Source organism: Tupaia chinensis, unplaced genomic scaffold, assembly GCF_000334495.1.
Source record: "Tupaia chinensis unplaced genomic scaffold, TupChi_1.0 Scaffold000207_1, whole genome shotgun sequence".
In the NCBI taxonomy this organism is placed as follows: Eukaryota; Metazoa; Chordata; class Mammalia; order Scandentia; family Tupaiidae; genus Tupaia; species Tupaia belangeri.
In genome coordinates this window covers 3,538,018-3,560,739 of record NW_006159682.1, presented here as the reverse complement: position 1 = coordinate 3,560,739, position 22,722 = coordinate 3,538,018, and the positions used below count along the sequence as shown (strand labels likewise).

General features: G+C 41.3%; 1 protein-coding gene across 2 annotated transcripts in view; it reads right to left on the bottom strand.

The window, feature by feature from the left end:
* The window catches only part of AGBL4 (AGBL carboxypeptidase 4), a 1,284,896-nt gene that overhangs the window by 75,749 nt on the left and 1,186,425 nt on the right, over nt 1-22,722 (bottom strand). For both annotated transcript variants that reach the window (XM_006147266.1, XM_027771347.1), the window contains exons 9-10: nt 3,871-4,023; nt 249-411 (exon numbers count right to left, since the gene is read on the bottom strand). In XM_006147266.1, the coding sequence (XP_006147328.1) occupies nt 249-411; nt 3,871-4,023 (316 nt within the window). The remainder of the gene's footprint in view (nt 1-248; nt 412-3,870; nt 4,024-22,722) is intronic.

The following is a 22,722-nucleotide window of genomic DNA, read 5'->3' as shown; positions in this document are numbered from 1 at the left end:
GTGTGAAATTAACCCCCAGGGGGGATGGCCACACCACAATTCCTTCTCCTTCCAGGATCTCAGGCACTCATAAAGCACAGTGGGCCATGTAACTGCTATGCCATCTGCTGATCCTGAGCCTCTTCCATTCTTATAGCAGTCTCCACCCTTACCTGAACTGGGAACCTAATTTCTGCTCTGCCTAGTGAATCCTACCAGACTTGGGTCTTCTCCTGGCCCAGGGCTGGATGGGGACCTGCCAAGGATACAGGCTTCTTCAGTGTAGGGCACAGCAGCTGTGGTGCCTCCGATGATGTAGCTGTAGAAGGAGACTTCTAAGGTATAGCAGTAGGAAGTGTGGTCCAGGAGTCCTCCAAGGAAGCGACGTCCAGTTCCCGCTTTCACAGCATCCCGGTTAAAGGACGTGCTGGACTGTAGAAGGCAAAGTTGCGAAGAGAGAATCAAGGCTTGGCACCTGCTGGCTACCAGATCTTGAGCAAATCTCACAGTACCTCCTGGTCTCAGCTTCCTCACCTGAGAAGAAGGATGTTAATCCCACATCACAGGATCATTATGAAGACTGATGAGGTAAACAGACATAATCAAATGAAAGTACCCAGCAAAATTCTTGGGGCAGAAACTGCCACTCAGCAAATACATGAATAGGGACAGATGGAATGGGGAAAAGTAGGCAGGGAACAATATGATGACAGTAAGTCAAATTCTGGCAGTGTTTTAAACTCTATAATATTATTCCCCATGTAGTATCTTATTTAGTTTTCAAAATATCACTTCCATTAAAGGAAGTGTTAACATTTTAACCTCTCCATAGATTAGGAAACTGAGGGTCATAGAGGTGGAACAAGTAAATGATACAGCAGAGATTTGAACCAGGTCTAAGTGACTCCAGATACCTCAACCCCGACCCCCAATTAGGAACACAGAGCTCATATCTGACATCACCAGAGGATAGGAACCATGGCTGCTGCTTGATTGGGGTGCAGGCAGCATCCATCCAGGTGGACAGAGAGAAAAGAGTGAATAGTCAAGGTCTCGAGTCCTCTGTCCAAAAACACAGTCGTGCTGTCTCACCTACAGATTGCGTGGCACTAGGCAGGTTGCCTTATTTGTCTTAGACTTGGTTTCCTCATCCGTAAAGCACAGATAATAATAATACTTCTCACAGAGTTGTGAGGTCAGTTACTTGCAGTTATAAGAGCATTCTATGCTAACTCATGGAAGCCTAAGTAAATGAACAGACTGTTTTGTTTGTTTGTTTGTTTGTTTGTTTTGCCACAGGGCATGTGCACTCTCTGGAGACAGACAGAGCAAGGGAAAGTGAGAAATCACCCCCACCCCCCATGCACCAGGGGGATGCCCATACTGCAATCTCTTTTCCTCCACTCTCCTATTGGGATTCTGGGCAAACACAAATATGTGTGCCGGGTGTGATTTTCAAGCCACCTAGTCTGGGACTCAAACCATGGTCAGCCATGTGGGAGTCCAGTGCCTTAACCACCATGCCATTTGCTATTCCCCAGACTATGTTTTTAATAAATGAATGTGTCTTATTCAGTAGGAGATAAGAGAAAAAGGAAAAGAGAGAGAAAGAAGACAGGAAAAATTAGAGCTTTAGAGAAAGAGTGAAAGAAACAGAGAAATGTATGTGTGTATTTTGAGATAAAGGAAAAGATCAGAAAAACCACATAATGTTAGATCTTACCTGTGAATTCAACTCTCCTATCGCAGAGTTAGGCACTGGGACCAGCAGTTAGTGCAATGGCTATGTCGCTGGACTCCCATGTAGTTGACTGCAGTTCGAGTCCCTGACCTGGTGGCTTAAACTCACACCGGACGCATGTGCGTGCGTGTCCAAGATCCCAAGAGGAGAAAGGAGGAAAAGGGATTGTAGTGTGCCATCCCCCTGGGGGGTGATTTCTCACTTTCTGTCTCTCTGTCTCTTTCTGTCTTTCTGGCTAGTGCATGCGCCCTATAGCAAAAACCTCTCCAAAAAAAAGTTAGACACTGAGGATCGGAGAAAAGGAGAGACAGTGAGTGGCCTGGGGTAAATGACCTCAACTCCAGCCTTGAGTTCAAAGTTGGCTGTAATGCAGGAATTTCATCAAATAAGCCCAGAAATAAGGTTTCCAATTTGTGACCCTAGAAGCCTCACCCTGTGAAGGGCTCTGAAAGCTAAGATCAAGCTTTCCAAAGAACCTGGACCCAGGAGGCCACAGTCTGTCCTGAAATGGCAGTGGTTTCAAAGAAAGATGCTGGCCATCCTGTAGAGATTCCTATGGAAACAAGTGTGGCTGATTTTGTCCCACAGCTGCAAATGGGGAGCCATCTGCTTTGATTCTGCCACCAAATGCTGGGTGACCTTGAACTAGATCATCAACTTTTCTGGACCTTAGTTGTCTTCTGGGTGTCAAGAGTGGACTGGGCTAAATAATCTCCCAGTTCCTTTCCTGGTCTGACAAAGATTCTGGAATTCAAAATGCATCTTACCACACATAGAAATTTATCATTTCTGCTAATGTCCAGGCCTGAAGCAATGGGCAGGTGAGTTTTCAGCTCATCAACTTCAAAAATTGCTATGACCTTTGTGGGCTTCTCCCCTTCTGGCCACATGGAAATAACAGGCCCCACAGATTTAGTAACCAAACAAAGGAAAATGTGCAGAAGTTTGCTCCCATGTCCCCATACCATATATCAGTTTCCCCCTCTTCTCTCCCTGCCTTTTCCCAATATTGCTTTTTCCTACAACTTTGTCTAACTCCCACCCCTTGTCTCTCCCTACTCCTCCCCAGCACGATGAGGTGGGTAGTAACAACAGTCTCTGGACCTTGTGGAGTGCTTTACTGCCTGCAAAATACTTTCATAGCTATAACTGCATTTGTCCTCCAGGAAGCTAGAATGCAGGCAGGGTAAAAAATGATCACCCACCAATTACTAACAAAGAACCATGGTTAAAACGAGTCATGGAGGGGCCCAGCTTGACTGGAAAGATGCTGTGATTTGTAGGGTGGAATTATATGGGAGGCCTGGGTTTGATCCTTGGTCTAACCTAAAGGGTGGACATGGTGGCATATACCTATGATGCCAGTTACTCAGAGAGGCTGAAGAACGAGGAGCATGAGCTCAAAGCCAACCTGGAAAGCATAATGAGACGCTATCTGAAAAAAGAAAAGAGCCAGATGTGGCGGTGCATGACTATAGACCCGGTGGAGTGGCTGAGGCAGGAGGATGGTGAAAGGGAGACCATAAAATAAATACACATAAAGAGTCATGGAAGAAGATAATGAGGGCATATGACCTCCTTCTGCAGACATGTGCTTAGAGTAAAGAACTGGGGTGGGGCCCAGCTCCATGGTGCAGTGGTTAAGGAGGTTGAACCCCACATGGCCCACTGCAATTTGAATTCTTGTCTTGGCAGCATGAGATACATGCTGGGCATGTATGCATACATGGGTGAGAGGGGTACTTTTACCTTGTCTCTGTATCTCTCTCTGGCAAGTGCACGCACCCTCTGGCAATTAAAAACAGAAAAAGAAATGGAGTGAGTGAAGACAGACCTTGCGTCGGTGTATAGCATGTGGCAGGTACTTAGTTTCTTTCTCTCATCAATTCCTAGTCAGATCCACTATCTAAAAGGCAACACATCAGACAGCCCAAACGCTACCTTTTCAAAGTGTCCCCTTCCCTGACTGGTGATGACTTGATGAGGACATGGACATAGTTTGTTTTCCTGCCCATGTGAGACCTGGCCCAGAGTAAGTATCCCCCATAAAGGTTAAATCAAACTGAAGCAATAATAAAGAGAGGGAGGGAGTGAGAGAAAGAGGGGTGAGGGTATCAAAGGGAGGCTGGAGCTGGCTCCTCCTGACTTACATAGGAGAAGTCCTCAGCATTCTGGCAGAGGAGCTTGGGAAAAATGGCCTGCCTCTGGAACCGTTCCTCATCCTCAAAGATGTTGCCGTACATGAAGCCATTCATCATGGTAGAGTGGGCATGGATGTCAATATAAAACTCTAGGCTTGTTTTCTGTTGAGAGAAAGGATACTAAATGAAAAGCTTGGTCACAGAGGCTTGCCTTAAAGAGACCAGACACTACACACACAGATGCACAGACACACACACACAGACGCACAGACACACACTTCTGTTTTGATTATTTTTGTTTATTCTTTTTTCCCTTCTATTATTATTATTATTAATACATTCAATTGCCATACATCATTTAGCTTGTACAGAGAATTTGCACAACATGAAATACATCTCAGACCAGTTCACTGGAGAATATTATACACGTCATCATCAACACATAATAAAACATTTCTGTGCCCCCAAAATGTCTTACCTCTCTATTTTCTTTTCCCTAAGTTCTTTACCTACACTTTCCCCCTCTCCCACCCTCCTTCCACACTGTCTCCAGTGGTCATAATGATTTTCAATATTTTTATGTCCTCCAATCTTTCAATCTCTACCAGAGTGTGGACATTTGGTATATGTTAAGTGGAGACATACAATGTCTCTTTCATAGCCTGACTTACTTCACTCAGCAATAAATCTTCCATATTTGTCCACTTTCTATCAAATGCCAGGGTCTTGTTTCTTACATGACTGAATAGTATTCCATGGAGTATGTGTTTTTCAATCCATTCATCTGTTTGTGGACATTTGGGTTGGTTCCATGTCCTAGGAATCGTAAATAATGCCTCAATAAATATAGATGTGCAAGCGCTTTTCCAACTGAGCATTCTCCTGTCCTTTGGGCAGATTCCCAGGAGTGGAATTGCTGGGTCATATGGTCATTCTATTTGAAAGTCTTTGAGGAACCTCTACATTGTTCTCCACAGTGACTGACCCAATTTACCTTCCCATCAACACTTTTTTTTTTTTTTTATTAAATCATCACCATTCTGACTGGGGTTAGGTAATATCTCATTGTGGTTTTGAGCTGCATCTCCCGTATGATGAGAGATGTTGAGCATTTTTCATATGCTTTTCAGCTATTTGTATGTCCTCCTTAGAGAGTTGTTTATTCAACTCATTTTCCCAATCTTTTAATTGGGTTAATCATTTTCTTTTTTCCAGGTAAGCTGCTTGAGTTCCCTGTGCACTATGATTATCAGTTCCTTATCTGGGGTATAGTTTACAAAAATATTCTCCCACTCCAAGAGTTGTCAATTCACACTAATTACTGTGTCCTTTACTGTGCAGAAACTTCTTAACCTAATGTAATCCACTTGTTTATTTTGGAATTCTGGCCTGTGCTTTGGGAGTCTTACTTAAGAAGTCTTTGCCTACGCCAGTGTCTCCGAATTTCCCCAGTGTTTTCCACAAGTACTTTTATACTTTGTGGTCTTAGGTTTAGATTTTTGATCCACTTTGAGTTCATTTTTAATTGTGAGAGATAGGAGTTCAGATTCACCTTTCTGCAGGTGGATTCTCAGTTTTTCCAGCATCATTTAATAATGAAGTTTTCCTTTTTCCACTGGAGTGACTGGTGTCCTTTGTCAAAGATCAGTTGGCTGTATGGGTTTTTTTTTGTTTTGTTTTGTTTTTTTTTTCTGGGATCTCTATTCTATTCCATGGTCCACCTGTTTGTTTTTGTGCCAATACCATACTGTTTTGATTATCACAGATTTCTAATAAATTTTGGGTTCAGGGAGTGAGACACTGCCTACTTTACTCTTCTTGAGTAGGGTTGCTTTGGCAATATGGGGTCTTTTATGATTCCAGACAAATTCTATGATTGTCGACAAATTCTATGATTGTCTTCTCTAGAACTGTGAAGAATGTCTCTTGTAATTTTATAGGGGTTGCATTAAATATGTAGATTAATTTTGGTAGAATTGCCATTCTGATTATATTAGTTCTCCCAATCCTGGAACATGGGATGTCCTTCCACTTTTTTTTGTGCCATTTTCAATTTCTTTTTAAAGATTTTCACAGTTTTCCTTGTAAAAGTCATTGATTTCTTTGGTGTCAGTAGATTTAGTAGCTATTTGAAATGTGATTGGAGAAGTTGAGAAACCTGAGGTTCCATTTCTCCTCACTATTTATTTCTTTTACTTAAGTTTATGCCGTAGGGCACAAGTACTCACCAGAGAGAGACAAAGAGATTCAGAGAGAGGGAAAGTGAGAAATCACTGCCCAGGGGTGATTGGCTCAGTGATAAAATGTGACATTGTCTCTGCAAGACTGACCCACATGGGAATGTTTCTATTTGCACCTGGACACCTCCCTGAATACTCTAGATATGTACATGCCCATGATCCAGGGCTGGCTGAAGCTGGGAGTGTATTGTGGCATTGAGACCTGTTCCGAGTACTGTCTTTTTGTCTTTTTCTGTCTGTCACTCCCACAATTCTTTCGCCCCCATTCTCCTCTTGGGATTTTGGGCAGGCACACATATATGCCCGGCGTGATTTTCAAGTCTCCAAGACCGACACTCAAACTGTGGCCAGCCATGGGGAAATCCAACACCTTATCCTCCACATCATCTCCTATTTCTCCTCTCTTTTAACACCATCTGCTTTCAGGGTCTGCATGCCTTGTCATTAGCATCCCTTTTAATCATGAAATTACTGTATCTCTTTTTAGAAGTCTCCCTAGAAGTGAGATTTTTGCTGGATTAAGTCATGATGTTAACAGAACAGTTACACACGCATAGCTAGATGTTAGTAGAATTTATTTCTCTGATTAATAAGAAATCCTCCCCAGGAAACAAAACTGTATTTACTTTCAGGCATGCTTACAGTTTGCCCAATGCAACTATTTCTAGATGGGGGACGTGGGGGGCTGTTATAAATTATATCCCCACTTTGAGCCTCAGTTTTCTTTTCTTTTCTTTTTTTTCTTGCTATAGGGTGCGTGCTCTCGCCAGAGAGATAGAGAGAGACAGAGAGAGACAGAAAGTGAGAAATCTTCCCATGGGGGTACGGCCATGCTGCAATATCTTCTCCTCCATTCTCCTTTCAGGATCCTGGACCCACATGCATACGCGCCCGGTGTGAGTTTAAGCCACCGGGTCCAGGACTCGAACTGTGGTCAACTACATGGGAGTCCAGCGACATAGCCATTATGCTAACTGCTAGTCCTCCTGAGCCTCAGTTTTCTTATATGATAAAAATGGGTATCTCGGGACCAGCAGTTAGCGTAATGGCTATGTGGCTGGACTCCCATGTAGTCGACTGCGGTTCACGTCCCGGACCTGGTGGCTTAAAACTCACTTCAGGCACATGTGCGTGCGTGCCCAAGATCCCAAGAGGAGAACGGAGGAGAAGGGATTGTGGCATGGCCATCCCCCCTGGGGGGTGATTTCTCGCTTTCTGTCTCTCTGTCTCTGTCTGTCTGGCGAGCTCACGTGCTCTATAGCAAAAAAAAAAAAAACCTCTCAAAAAAAAAAAATGGGTATCTCTATTCCAACCTCAGAGATTTATAATACGAAGCAAGCACAGCAGTAATACTGAGTAATTACTATCATTTACTGCAATGCTTGCCTGGTGCCATTTTGAGACCCATACGCAAAGAACCTTAGTTCTTTCAGTGTAGTTAGTTCTCTTTTTACATTATCACATGAACTATCCAATAAGTAGGGCACAGAAAGAAAAATGCCTTTGTAATCTTTTGTTGTTGTTGCTGGAAGGTGTGTACATTTGCCACAGACATAGAGACAGAAAGAGAAGGAGAGAAGATCATCCCCCCCATTGGGGAATGCTCACATATAATCTCTTCTCCATCTCTCTCTCCTTTTGAGATTTTGGGTATGCATGCACATGTGCCCAGCGTGTTTCTCAAGCTGCTGGGTTCAGGACTTGAACCCAGCCATGTGGGATCTGGCACATATTTAAGGCACTTTCTAGCTTGATATAGTATTATTGGTTAGCCTTTCCTGGGTGTCGGGGAAAACCTTTTCTGAAGGCCACCTCTCTATCTCCTTTCTAGTCTTGGGAAAAAAGGAAAGTCCACATTTAGAGGGATTCTCCCTCCTTGGGACACTTTCAAATGAAGTTACAACCAAATGAAAACCATGTTGCTTCTAGAATGTGGGTTCGCTGACTGTCATTTCATTTGCCTCAGAGTTGGAGTGAAAAATTATGTCTTGCTGAGCTCCCAGTTCTCTGGGTAGCATAAGCTGTCTTTTGAGAGATACAAGATGCACTGCTCTGTGTGATATTAAACTCATCATTTTCAGCTTTGGAGGTGGAATACACAATGATTCAACAGGAGCCCTATAAAAGTCATCTTTGCAATTTTATTTTCTCCAATTGTCTGTCTTTTCCTCTGAGCTTTTGATGAGCTGCAAAGGAAAGGGGGGGGGGAGGTAGAGAGATGCCTTAAGAAATGTGTAAGGAAAACCTGCACTTTTTATCTCTGGATGTCAGAGCTAGAGAGGGCCTTGGAAACCAGTTCCTCTGACCTTTCTTGAATCAGCCCTGAGTGGAGAGGTTGCTTCCTCAAGGCTATCCAGCAAGCTAGTGAAGAAGCAAAAATTAGAATCTGGCCCTTCTGATCACCTTCAGGTGTGCTTTCCATTGTCCTTTGGGTATGCATGCACATGTGCCCAGCGTGTTTCTCAAGCTGCTGGGTTCAGGACTTGAACCCAGCCATGTGGGATCTGGCACATATTTAAGGCACTTTCTAGCTTGATATAGTATTATTGGTTAGCCTTTCCTGGGTGTCGGGGAAAACCTTTTCTGAAGGCCACCTCTCTATCTCCTTTCTAGTCTTGGGAAAAAAGGAAAGTCCACATTTAGAGGGATTCTCCCTCCTTGGGACACTTTCAAATGAAGTTACAACCAAATGAAAACCATGTTGCTTCTAGAATGTGGGTTCGCTGACTGTCATTTCATTTGCCTCAGAGTTGGAGTGAAAAATTATGTCTTGCTGAGCTCCCAGTTCTCTGGGTAGCATAAGCTGTCTTTTGAGAGATACAAGATGCACTGCTCTGTGTGATATTAAACTCATCATTTTCAGCTTTGGAGGTGGAATACACAATGATTCAACAGGAGCCCTATAAAAGTCATCTTTGCAATTTTATTTTCTCCAATTGTCTGTCTTTTCCTCTGAGCTTTTGATGAGCTGCAAAGGAAAGGGGGGGGGGGAGGTAGAGAGATGCCTTAAGAAATGTGTAAGGAAAACCTGCACTTTTTATCTCTGGATGTCAGAGCTAGAGAGGGCCTTGGAAACCAGTTCCTCTGACCTTTCTTGAATCAGCCCTGAGTGGAGAGGTTGCTTCCTCAAGGCTATCCAGCAAGCTAGTGAAGAAGCAAAAATTAGAATCTGGCCCTTCTGATCACCTTCAGGTGTGCTTTCCATTGTCCTATCTGACATCTGGTAGTTAATGTGACGTCACCTTAAACAACCAGCAGGTGACTTATATTAATTGGTTCACATGACTCAAAAGCCAAAGGACATGAAATGATTTACAGGAAAAATTTCCCTTCCACCCCATCCTCCGGTCACTCAGTTTTTCTCCCCAGAGACAACAACTATTATCAGGTTTGTTCACTATTCTGGAGATACTGGCTTGTCAGAAAAGTCATGACATATTTTCTATGTTTTTTTTTTTTAATACAAAAATGTGTCATGACTTTTCTAACAAACCAATAGTTTGTGCACATGTAAGTATCACATATCACCCTGCACAACTTCTGCCTCCCCCTACACACGGCAGAACCCTTAGCACACTATTCAGGTCTGCTTTTTGTCTCTGAATATATCTTGGAGATGATCCTTTCTCAATGCATATTGGGTCATCGGTAAAGTCATGACACATTTTTGCACAGGTAAACATAGAAAAATGCATCATGACTTTTCCAATGACTCAATAGTTACCTCATTCTTTCTAACAGCCATCTATAATATACCCACCAGTTCCCTACTAATGGACACTTGAAATATTTTTAGTCTTTTCCTGCTACAAGGTTGTAACAATGGACTTTGCATATACATCACTTCACACATATAATAGTTATGTATAGAAGTGAAATTTCTAGATCCTATGTGAATTTGCAATTTTAACAAGTATTGACAGGAGGGCCAGTACATCCCTGGGGCTATGTATAATAGAGTGTCTTTTCCCATTACTTTGACAACACTGGTAGGATCCAACTTTTTGATATTTTCCAATTAAACAAATAAACTTATTTCTTCTTTGAGTGTGCTTATGAGAGAGAGAAAGCGACAGAAAAGACAGCACCCTCAGCAGAGTCTTGATGCCACAGTATGCTCCCAGCTTCAGCCAGCCCTGGATCACCGGCATGCACATGCCTGGAGTACTCAGGGAGGTGTCCAGGTGCAAATAGAAACATGCCCGTGTGTGTCAGTCCTATAGAGACAATGTAACATTTTGCCACTGAGCCACTGTCTGGTGACTATTTGTCAATTTGATGGGTAAAAAATGATATCCACACTTAGTTCTAATTTGAATTATCTTGGTGTAATTCTCTCTTATTATATGTCTAAGCATCTTTTCCTATGTTTAAAAATTATTTGCATTTTCTTTTGCATGATTTGTCTGTTCATTTTCTTTCCCTATTTTAAAAATGGGTTGTTGGGCTTTATTTCTTATTGATTTATAGAAGCTATGTATTAGAAAAATTAGTCCTTATGTATAGTATAAAATAATTTTTTGCCATTTGTCTTTTTGCACTTCACTAGTATATTATTCCATAAAGAATTTTTTGAGAGATTTTTGCCATAGGGCACATGAACTTCCCAGAGAGAAAGAAAGCAAAAAGTCAACCCCCCTACCCCCCGGGGAGATGTCCATGCCACAATGCCTTCTCCATTCTCCTCTCAGGATTTTGGGTTTGCTTGAGCATGCACCTGACATGAGCTTAAGCTGCCTGGTTTGAGACTCGAACCGTGGTCGACCATGTGGGAGTTCAGTGATGTAACCATTATGCCATCTGCTGGTCCCCATAAAATATTTTTTAAATGCTAATATTTTATACAGTCAGATTTATCAGTCTTTTCATTTGTAGTTTCTGGATTGAATTATTTAATTATTTCTTCCATTTTTGTTTTATTGTTTATTTTAAAATATTTTGTTTCAATTTATGTGGTCATAAAGTATAGGTAAAGATTAAACTTTATTGTTCCAATACCATTCATTGAATTTTGCATCTTTTCCCCACTGTCTTCTGGGCTGGCCCTATGGCCTAATGGTTAAGGGAGTCAGATTCCACATGGCTGACTGCTGTTTGCATCCCAGTTCTGGTGGCTTGAGAAAAACTGTGTGTGTGTGTGTGTGTGTGTGTGTGTGTGTGTGTGTGCCCAGAATCCTGATAGGATAGAGAAATGGAGATGGGACTGGTATGACCACTCCCCATAAGAAATGTGCTTCCCCCTCTTCTGTCTCTGTCTCTCTTTGGTGAGTGCAATCACACTCTGGCTGTTTAAAAAAGAACACAACGAACAAAAGCCATCTTTATCTTATATATTTTAAATTTGTATTTGAGTTTAGCTCTTGAATTTCTGTTTTATTTTTTAAAAGGTAATAGAGTCTTTATAAAATATCAATAAAGAGGAAAGGGAGAACTGAACAGCTTATATAAACAAAATTTTTACAAACCTTAAGTATACCCTAACTTACTTACGCCAATCAATTTTCTAAAAAAAAAAAATTTTATACATTCAATCACTACACATCACTACAACTTGTAAAGTTAATTTACCCAACATGAATATACTTCACACCAGTCCAATTGAAGATACCATACATGTTATCATCAACAGATAATCATCCTGTTCTGTGTCCCATAAATGTCTTACCTCTCTATTTTTCTTCTTGATTCCCTCGCTCTCACTCGTCCCCTTTTCCCATGCTCTTCTCACCCCATCTCCAGTATCATAGCTTTTGAACTTTCCATTCTGTTCTTATCATTTGTCTTTTCATGTGTTAGTCTCATATGGTTTTAACTATTTTCTATTTATGACATAATTTAATATTTGGAGGGCTCATATTATTTCTTTATGCTTCTTTTTCTGAACTTTAATGACTTTTCTTGCATATGACTTTAAAAAATATTTTGCCAGAGGGTATATGCACTCACCAGAGACAGAGAGAGAATAAGAGAAAGGGAGAGAGAGGGAGAAAGCACCCATCATGGGGAATGGTCATGCTGCAATCCCTTTCCCCCTATTTCTCCACCCTGTCAGGATCTGGGGCAGACATGTACGCTCACTCAGCATATTTTTCAAGCTGCCAGATCTGGAATCTAAACCATAGAGTCAGACGTGAGGGGTCTGGCTGCCTTAACCATCAAGCCATGGAGTCAGCCTTTGCATATGTTTTTAAATACTCTTTATAATTAGCTTGTTTAATTTCTCTGCCACTAAAAATTCTGTTAATATTATCAGTATTTATAATGTAATCATATTAAATTTATGATTAACCTTGAAAGAATTGATTTATACTTTGAGACTACCCATCCAAGAACATGTTTTGACACTCTGCACTTTAATTTATTCAAGACTAGAAGGTGGGAGGTAAGCAATTCTGTAAAAGATTAGTTAATTTCTTTCTTTTTTAAAGAAGTATTTAATTTTATTCATCATTATTATTATCTTTTAATTTGCTACAAAGCACACGCACTCACCAAAGTGAAACAGAGAGAAAGTAAGAAAGCAAGCTGCCAGGTCTGGGACTTGAACCATGGTCAGTCATGTGAAAGTCCAGCACCTTAAATACCACACTATCTGCTGGCCCAAGATTAGTTAATTTCTAAGATCCCTTCCCAGTCTGAGATTCTAGAGGCTAGAAACAGAGTAGAAAAGTTCTAGGAAATTTACCTGAATAGAGTCTAAATTTGATGTCTTAGTTCTTTTTCCTTTTTATTATACATCTGCAGTACTTCACTATTAATGCCAAAAGACACAAATACTCACTCCCATCAAGTTATGATTATGCTTTGTGCCTAAATTGGCTTTATGGACTTGTGTCGGCACAGTTTAAATAAAACATGACAGACAGAAACAAAGGTTGTAGTTCTGGTTCTAATGTTAACATAATATGTTAACAAAGGTGAGTAGCAATTTCACTGGATGTCGGTTCCCTCATCTATAAAAGTGGTAAATTGTGTATGATAATATCTTTAACTATACTAACAAACAGTATATTTATGCTGGAAAAATTAATTAAACATGTTGTAATGATATACAGTGATTAAACATATTATTTTTCATAATTTAATCTCATCCTTGGTTAAAATAAATTCCTCATTCTCCACTTGGCTTCTGGCTTGGACTTTGATATCAGTACTTGGTACTATATGCCCAATATGCCTGATAAATATGTTTGCCTATGAATAGGTTCTTTGAGGACCGGGACCATGAGTGATCCAACACTCAACATTTCTTACTTGGTCAACTACAATAACTTATAACTGGTTTCTTCGGTGCTTCAGAGTGATATTTTTTTTAAAGCTTGTTTATTTCTTCTATGAATGAGAGAGACAGAGAGATAAAGACCAAGACAGTACCTCCCCCACAACAAAGTCTTGGTGCCAGGATCCACCCCCAGCCTTAGTAGGCCCAGATCATGGGCGTATCCAGACCCCGTGTACTGAGGCAGATCTCTGGATATAAACCCGGAATAACCTCATGTGGGTCATTCTCATAGATGATCAGGTTTCACCAGAGTACCACTGTCTGGCCTCACAGTGATTCTTTCATACAATCCAAACACATTCATGTCACTTGCCTGGTTAGAATGTTCTACACTTCCCTATTACGAGATAAAGTTCAAGCCTCTTAATATATTTTAAAAGGCCCTTGATGGTCTGATTCCTGTCTCCAGTCTCAGCTGTACCCATTTCTGGTTTGATCCTCTACAGTTCAGTCATTTGGAGCTACTCAGAGTGCCTGAAACCACTATACTCAAGACCTTGAATTTACGCACAATATCTCCTCTCCTGGAATACATTCTCTGTGGCTCTTTATCTAGTTAACTGACCCAACCTTATGATAATCGTGCTGAAAAAAAGAAATGTTCTACACTGTAAAGATATAGTGATTAAATGTAATACAAAAAATAAAAAGAAAGAAAATATAATACAGAAACTGAAAAAGAGCAAAACACAGATCAATATAGGTGAACCACAAACATGTTACAAGGATAAATGAATGACGTTGCCCAGCTGTGTAAAAATACCATTTACCAAAAAATAAACCACACAATACTAAAATAAATAAATAAATAAAAATTTGAGGCAGAAAGTAAATAGATGTTCACCAATTTCACTTCTTTTTCCTGGGCAACAGAGGAAATTTTCCAATCTCCCTTGCATTTTGATGGGATCAAATGGGATGTGGTCTGCAGTAGTAGTAACTGCTACTTTGAGACTGGCCATAAAACTCATAAACAGTGACTCACATTCCCTCTTGCCCTTTGCATAGAAATTATATGTAAAAATAATGGTGTCATAAGAAGGAAGCAGCCTCTGTCTTTGAATCAACATTTACAAGAAAATGGTCTGGAAAGTCACCCAACCTGCATTAGACTGTGATGTGAGGGAGAAATGAAGCTATAGCTTATGTATTAAGCCACTGAGATTTGGGGATTATTTGTTATAGAAGATAATGTTATTCATCTTGACTAGTACAAAAATCTCAATTCAAAAGGCCTTATTTTATCCCTTAGGCTAAGGTAATAGCCTCCTCTGTGCTCTTAAAATTCAAGGTACACATCTATCTCATAGTACTTACCGTAACACAGCATAATTCTTTCTTTATTTCAATCTCTCATTATAATGTGAGCTCTTTAAGGTCAGGGATCATAGATTTATTTTTTTTAATCCATAATACCAGACCAAGGCCTGGTATATAGTAGGTTATCATTAAAGGTTTAATGAAGGAATGAATGAGAAAATAAAGTGATAGAAGGATGAGTAAATGAATGAATGAACAAATACATCTTCAGCTCTTTTCCAGAAGTAAAATGAAGCACTTCTCTGTGGCCTTGCCAGAGCAAGGGGTGTGTCACTAATGCAGGGCCCTTAATTACAACTTGGGAATGAGACTAGAAGGTGGTGGTTGCGGGGAGGAGGGTTGAGCAGCTCTGCTTTTTCCTTCCAAACTTAAGAACCTTAATTAAAACCAAGTGATGAAGGGCTGTCCCCTTGCCAGCAGCCAACAGCTCATCCTACAATCAGGGGCCTAAAGAGTAAATTAAAATCAGCGCCAATAAAATTAAAACTACCTTGGGGCATATTTGCAACATAATTTAGTGTGGAGTTTGCTTCCTCCTAGACACCAGGGAGGAAATAGGTTTTCTTTCTACATTCTGAGCTGCTTCCCTGCTTCATCTCACTTGGCACAGGCCAAAACCTGAGCTTGGTACTCTGATGAGGTGCTGAATCCTTCACATTTGGGCAGTACTTCAGTGTTTATCACGTATTCCACTCAAAGGAGGAAGTGCAATCTAGAGAAATCCAGATCAAGAAGGGCAGAAGAGTTTCATCTCAGGTTTGAAGATGAAATGCTAAAGCTTAGGCGAGGATAGTGGCAAGTTGGGAAGGGTGAGCTTTATTGCTCCTGTCTATAGAGGATGGAGCTGAACAGAGAGGGTTCTTGTCCAGTGTTCCGAAGGATGAAGTGGCAGAGCTGGGACTATAACCCAGGCTGCTGGACACGAGTCCTGGTGCCAGCGTGCTGTTGTGTTTTCAGGAGCTCACAGCGCAACAAGGCAGTTACCTGATCACAGAAAGTCAAACCCTGTGTGGGTTCCTTCATCTTGGGGCCGAGGGACTGTAAGAGCTGGGAACTAAGACTATCTGCCCAAGCCTCTTCAGAAGGCATTGAGATGAGCTGCGTGGGAGGAGCGGGAAGTGTTAGAGGACTTCCAGACAACTCTCTCATTAGGATTTGCCCTAGCAGGATGCTTTCCCCTTGACACCTAGACAAAAGGGCCCCAAATTGATTCTCCCTGTTATCAACTAAAATATTTCCCTGTCAGTTTTTAAGAACTGAAGTCTATTTCTAGAAGTTAGGGCACATGCCCTAAGGCAGAAAGAAAAAAAGACATCAGAAAAATTGAGGACTGTAATAATGACCAGACAAGTAAAATAAAATACTATAAAGATCTTCTGTCTTACATAGTACAGATCTCTGAAGAGGCCCAGTTAAGCCCTCCTTCCTCAGGTATGCCCTGAATGTGGCTGGACAGAAATTCTAGCCCAAAGGGATGTGATTAATAAAGGAGATAAAAAGAGGAATAACCGCATCAGAAAGTGAGGCAGCTGTCCAGAGACCTAGGGGATTGAGCCAGGGCACTTCATCTCCTGCCTCCCTCCATCTTACTCTCCACACTCATGCCCTCCTACTCTGTGCTTTTTACCTGCCATTTCTTCAGGTGGGAATTTTCACCCTCTCCCTTCTTTTTCCCACCTGGTAACATCTTGGCCACCTTTCTCTGCCAAGCCCAAATGTCCCCGTGATAAAGAAACTTTTCTTGATTCTCCTGGAATAATGATTCCCTTCTCTGGATACCCACAGATTTTTAGCATGTCCTTCTGTTAAAATAAGCATTAATTCTTTCAACAAATATTTGCTGTGAATCTACTATGTGGTAGATGCTATCACCTGAAGAGGACAGATAAGGTTGCTGTTTTTAAGGAACTGATACCCAGCTGGGGATCACAGACTATAAACAGCAGACAAATGAGGAAATCGCAGATTCTAACACATGCTGAGAAGGCACTAAAATGAGCCACAGGATGGTGAATAACTGAATGGATGGGGTGGAGTCCACCTTAGATAGTGTGGTCAGGGGAGGCCTATGACATTTGAGCTGAACCTCAAAAGATGATAAAAGCCAAAGATGATATCAAAGCTCCAGGAGGTCCATATCTCAAGCATCAAGCACAGCACCTGCACAAAGTATCGCTGTGTGATTGCAAAGAATATATTGACAGTGATGAGCTCCAGACATTTTGCTCTATATAGAGCCAGTCACCTCATTTAACTTCGTGACAGTCCTGTGAAGTTGGGATTATTGTCCCCAATTTTCAATGAGAAACTGAGGCTGAGAGAGAGAGAGAGAAAGAGAGAGAGGCAGGCTTCTACAGGTCATAAGGCTCACCCATGGCTAAGCTGATACTTGAAGCCAAGACTACCAGGCCCCAAAACCACATAAGAAAGTGAGGCAGCTGCCCAGAGACCAAGGGGATTGAGTCAGGGCACTTCATTTCCTGCCTCCCTCCATCTTACTCTCCACACTCATGTCCTCCTACTCTGTGATACTCTTTACCTGCCATTTCTTCAGGCAGGAAGAAACAGGTAATGGCAATCCCATGATCACCCAGCAATATAATCCTGAGAAAATATAGGCCCTGTAACAAGAATGAGTATGGCATGGCATTTTCAAAGACCAGAAGGAAGGTGAGTGACTGGATTATGCTGAACATCGGTGAGCCTAGATCATGCAGCGCCTTGCTGGTCAAGGCCAGAGTCTACAGTTTTTCCTATGTAAAGTGGAAAGCCATGTTAATAGTAAAAACTGTAAAAAGATACCTTGCCCACTGTGTAGATAATGTATTTTAGTGGGACATGATTAGAAGCAATTGATATAGCTGAACTAAGAAATCACAGTAGTTTGAACTAGAGTGGTGGTAGTAGAGATGAAAAGAAGATATATTTGATAAGTATGGCCACACCTCCATAGGACTTGCCTGTGGATAATATATAGTAATACTAAAAGATAAGTAAAGGATCATGTCTCGAGCAACTGAGTAGAGGTAATGTGAGCTACAAGGATGTAGACGAGTGGGATGGAGTCCCACTTGGGATGGTGGCAAGAAAATTGAGAATTCTGATATGGATTTTTGCAGTTTGAAATGTCTACTGGATACCAGAGTAGAGGTGTTAAGTAGGTAGTTAAATTTATGCAAGTAAAACTTCTCCCTGGGGAGAGAACTGGACTGGAGATATAAATATAGGCATCATTAGCACAGAGGTATTATTTAACACTGCTGGGAGAAAGTATGGCCCGAGAAGAAATGGCCCAAGAAGAGGTACGAGAACTGAGCCAGGAGACCTCTAAAGATGCAAAGGAGACTTGGAGCCCAGAGAAGAAGAAAGGAACCAAGGAGAGTGTAGTTTTATGACAAGCAAGAGCAGGGGAAAAAATGTTTTAAGTAGGAAGGCATGGTCTGTGAACTCCTTGAGAACTGGGACCATATCTGTTTCACCTCTGCATCCACAGGGTATATCATAGGACTTGCCACATGGGGGGATATTTGGGAGTGACTAAAGGAATACACCAGAAACTTACTGCATAGATGTAGGAGCTGGGCATTTTGAATAGTTTAGAGATGAAGAGTTCAGCCAGTAGTCAGAAATACTTGGATTGGAATCCCAACTTTACTATTTGCAAACCCTTTGCCTCAGTTTCCCTGGATGATAGCAGTACTTACCTCAGAATTGTTATAAAAATGGTTGCAAGACCATTCTTACACTCTGGAAATGCTAATAGTTTTGATGGTGTCAAGGTTAAGAATGTGGATTGTAGAGCCAGACTGCTTGTGCTCTGCTAGTTACCACTCTGTGATTTGGGGGTTCCCTTGCAAGTTATTTAACTTCACAACTCCTGAGTTTCTTTACTGTAAATGTTTCTATCTGATAAGGCTGTGTGAAAAGTAAAATATGCATGTAAATGGAGGTATTTCTGAATCTTTTTCTTCTAAGGATCCAGGAAGAGCCAGTCTGACCTGGCAGGAGGAAGCCTTCCTTTGCTTCTATCCCCCACCTGCACCTCTATACCTGGCAAAAAAAAGAAAGGTGGTGGGAGGCTCAGCACAGGAAGTTTGGATTCCTCACAGATCTTCCCAGGGAAAAGGAAGAACTCCAGACCTCTGCCTTCTGCTCTACAAATCAGTAACTGATGACCCCCATGATGACCACAGCAATGGCAATGATGATAGAAGGGTTGTCACAGGAATAGTGCAGTTTTAGGGTCTGATAGTCTTGGCTTCAAGTGTCAACTCAGCCATAGGTACCCCTTATGACCTGTAGAAGTTTCTCTTTTTCTCTCAGCCTCAGTTTCCCATCTGAAAATTGGGGATAATAATCCCAATCTCACAGGACTGTCATGAAGTTAAATGAGGTAACTGGCTTCATGTCTAGGAAAATGTCTGGCAGCTTATATACATCAATATATTCTTTGCAATCAAGCAGTGATACTATGTACTGGTGCCGTGCTTGACACTGGAGACATGGACCTCCTGGAGCTTAAAACCTGTGGGTAAGTGGATATTTTACAAGTAATTGCATGTGTAATGAGGGTTTTGAAAGGAGAGATACAGATGTTACAGGAGCATAGAGTTGAATGGGAATTGGGGACCTACCTCACATAAATGTAAATTTATTCCTTGTTCAATAGGAAACCTACTGACAATAACCATCATCTTGCTCATTTGTAGACTTGATAAACAATTCTCACATCAATTAGTTCATTGATTCTCTCAACAATCCACTGTAGCAAATAGGATCATGATCTTATTTTCTCAGAAGCTCAGAGTCTGGCTTGTCAAGATCTCATAGCAAGTTAGGTGTTGAGATGGGATTCTATCTTACATTTCACCAGCTCTACAGCCTCTGCTTGATTTTTTACTCTTGGAGGTCACCCCATGCATCCACGTCTATAGAGTAAACATAGATACAGGTGGAAACATCAGATAATCCCTCAGGAAGCCCCAATATAGGCAAAAAGATGAGACAAAATAATTAGGATGTTCTCAACTAGGAAGAAGACTGAAATATAATATTTAAGCCTGCGAGAGCAGAGGGACATTTAAATTTGATAATTAAAAGTTAATGTTGCTTCATTATAAATCAAAGGCTGATAAAACTAGGACACCCCTAGGCACATATTAGGAACTCAATAAATAGTTGTGGACTGAATGCTTAGGGATACCTACTGCTAGAAGAAGTAGTTAGCTGATCCAGGGAGCTAACAGTCTACATCTAACTACTGAGCTGGGGGTACAGTAGGTCTTAGGTGATGTTAGTGCTTGTCTTCCTATGAAACTCATCGTAGCTCTCCCACTGGCCTACTCTGTGACCCTAGAGAAGTCCTTTTCCCCCTCTGGATTTCAATTTCTCCATTTAGAGAATGAATGTGATGACTTCTCACCATTTTGTCCTGAGAGTCTTTTATCTTTCCAATATCTCATCTTCCTTCTTTGTATTTTTTTTTTCCTCTCCTTCCCCTGGCCTCTAACTGAGGACAGATGCTGCCACCATTCCCCACCTTATCTCCTTCAAAACATGAGTACAATGTCATTTTCCTTGGCACGGCCCTGTGAGTAGAACCTACTGCAAGAAGGCAGTTCAATCATTTCCCTGTGCTAATGCAGTCTTCCCACTTGGCACAGTATATATCCCTACTTTTCAAAGAAATGTTCGAGGGTGCCAACATTCATGCTGAAATTATGTACTTTATCCTGGGGAAAATAAGATGGTTCATATCTGCTTTATTCCATGAAGGCAGGTGGAAGAGAGAAGGAAAGAAGAAAGCTAAAGGCAGGAAACCCATATCAGTTCTTTCACCCGTTCTTCCTCTTCCTATGCCCTCTCTCATCTTGCCCCTTCTCTTTTCTCCCTCTTCATTCCTTTGGTCCTTGTGTTCCCCCTTTCCCACCTCTCTTTCTCTTTTCATGGGTCAGTGGAGGAAGACAGACAGGGAACAAATATATATATACTTCAACCTTTTAGGTGCTATGAGACATGTATGTGAAGACTGGATAAAAGTATAGCTGAAGGTGCCAATAAAATTTGTTGAGTGGAAGGGCCAGCAGATGATGTAGTGGATTCCCACATGACTGACCACAGTTCAAGTCATGAACTCAGAGACTTGAAACTCATACCTGGTTCATGTGTGCCAAAAGTCTTAGAGGAGAAGGGATTGAAGCATGGCCATCCCCTCTGGGGGATGATTTTTCACTTTCTCTTTCTCTCTCTCTCTCTCTCTGGTGCACCAGCCTTGTGGCAAAAACTGTCTCCTCAAAAAAAAAAAAAAATTGTTAGATGGTTAGGAAAACCTTACAAAGGATGACTGTTTAGCAGGATCTAGATGGATGAGAAGGTATTCCTCAAGTAGATGGTAAGAAAAGGAACCTTCAGTGGAAAGATACAGTCCAGGCCAAAGAAGCTTCTGAACAAAAGCTTCAAGATCAAAACTACCCGGCCCATTAAGGAAACTGAAAGATATTTGGCATAGATTGGAGACATGATGGGTGGTGGGGTGAGAAAAGAGACTAGAGAAGGTTCCATAGCGCCACCCGTGGAAGCCTTGTAAGTCACTAAACAAGTAGGACTTGTCCTCTAAAGTAGAAACCAGAGAGCCACAGAAGTGTCGTATGGAAACATAACATGTTATGTCTACATTTTAGTGATTGTTTTAGAAACTGTGATGAGGAAGAGCTGGAGATCGTAGACTCAAAGTCTTATATAATAGATAGAACATTTTTGCTACAGTCCAAATGAGAAGTAACTTTTAAAAATGATAATATTCTCAACTAAGCAGGAGCAGAGAGGATGTAAGAAGGGTACAAACATAAGACCTATACAAAGTGAGATCTACAGTGCTCAATATGGGACCTAATTTTGGACTGATTCTGAGGTTTCTGGCTTGGGTGGCTGGGTAAGATGGTGGGGGGTATTCACTGCCATTGGAGGTGTCACCATCTTATAAGTTTGAGTTCAATGTTTGTCTCCTGGGCACTTGCCTCTACTAGATTAAGATGCTCTCAGATTTTCTGTCATCTTAGGTTATCATGTTTTGAGCCAAACACATTTTTTTTTAACCTAAATAGGGCTAGTTAAGTAAATGAAGCATTTTCCCCATATCATCTTGACTTTCCTATAAAAATAGCTCTCTATTAATATAAGTTAAACATAAGCATTGAACATTTTTGTTAGGATATAGACCTAGAACAAGTTTTTTAAAAAATCAAATAGCTAAATATTACATAATCAAATACCTGGGTTCCCTTCTAGAATGTAAATGGGATGAAGGCATGGATTTTCCCCAAGCTGTTATTCTGCCACAGGCTTTCACTCCCTCCACAGATAAGACTAATGTTTACCACCGTTTCATAGCCAGAAAGCAGCAAGGAGTGAGGAGCACTTGTGAGAGTTAGCAAGGGTCAGACAAGGAGGTGTGGGAAACATATTAGGCTTTATTGGTTTGAAGGGAAGTCTAAAAACAGTGCAGGCCTCTCCATTCACATCTGCATAAAAACCCTATATTAAAATCAGATAGAATGACTGTATGTCCTCTCTGGCTCTTTAAATTACCTGGAGTTTTGCTCCCCGACTCCCTTTACTTTGACAAATCAAGTGCTATCAACAATCTACATAACTTATTTGCTGTCATTATCTCATTCTCATATACCTGTTTCATAGATGAATGTGCTGCTCAGGGTCACACAGCTAGTAATTGGCAGAGCCAAAGATAAAACCCAGATCTTCTATCCCACAGTATAGCTATCATTCTGCCTTGACTCTCTTAGTTTTTGGCCTGCCTTTAGGGAAGCCAGGAGGACGATTATCAGAATTCATGGAAGATAGTATCTGTACATGAACATCAGGTCCTCGCTGACCTGCTTCCATCTCCAATCTCGTTACCTACTGCTGACCGGTACCCCATGAATTTACTGTGCCAAATTGTGTGTTTCCAAGTTGTTCCAGGCTCTTTGCTTTCCAATACTTTTCTTATGCTAAGCCAGG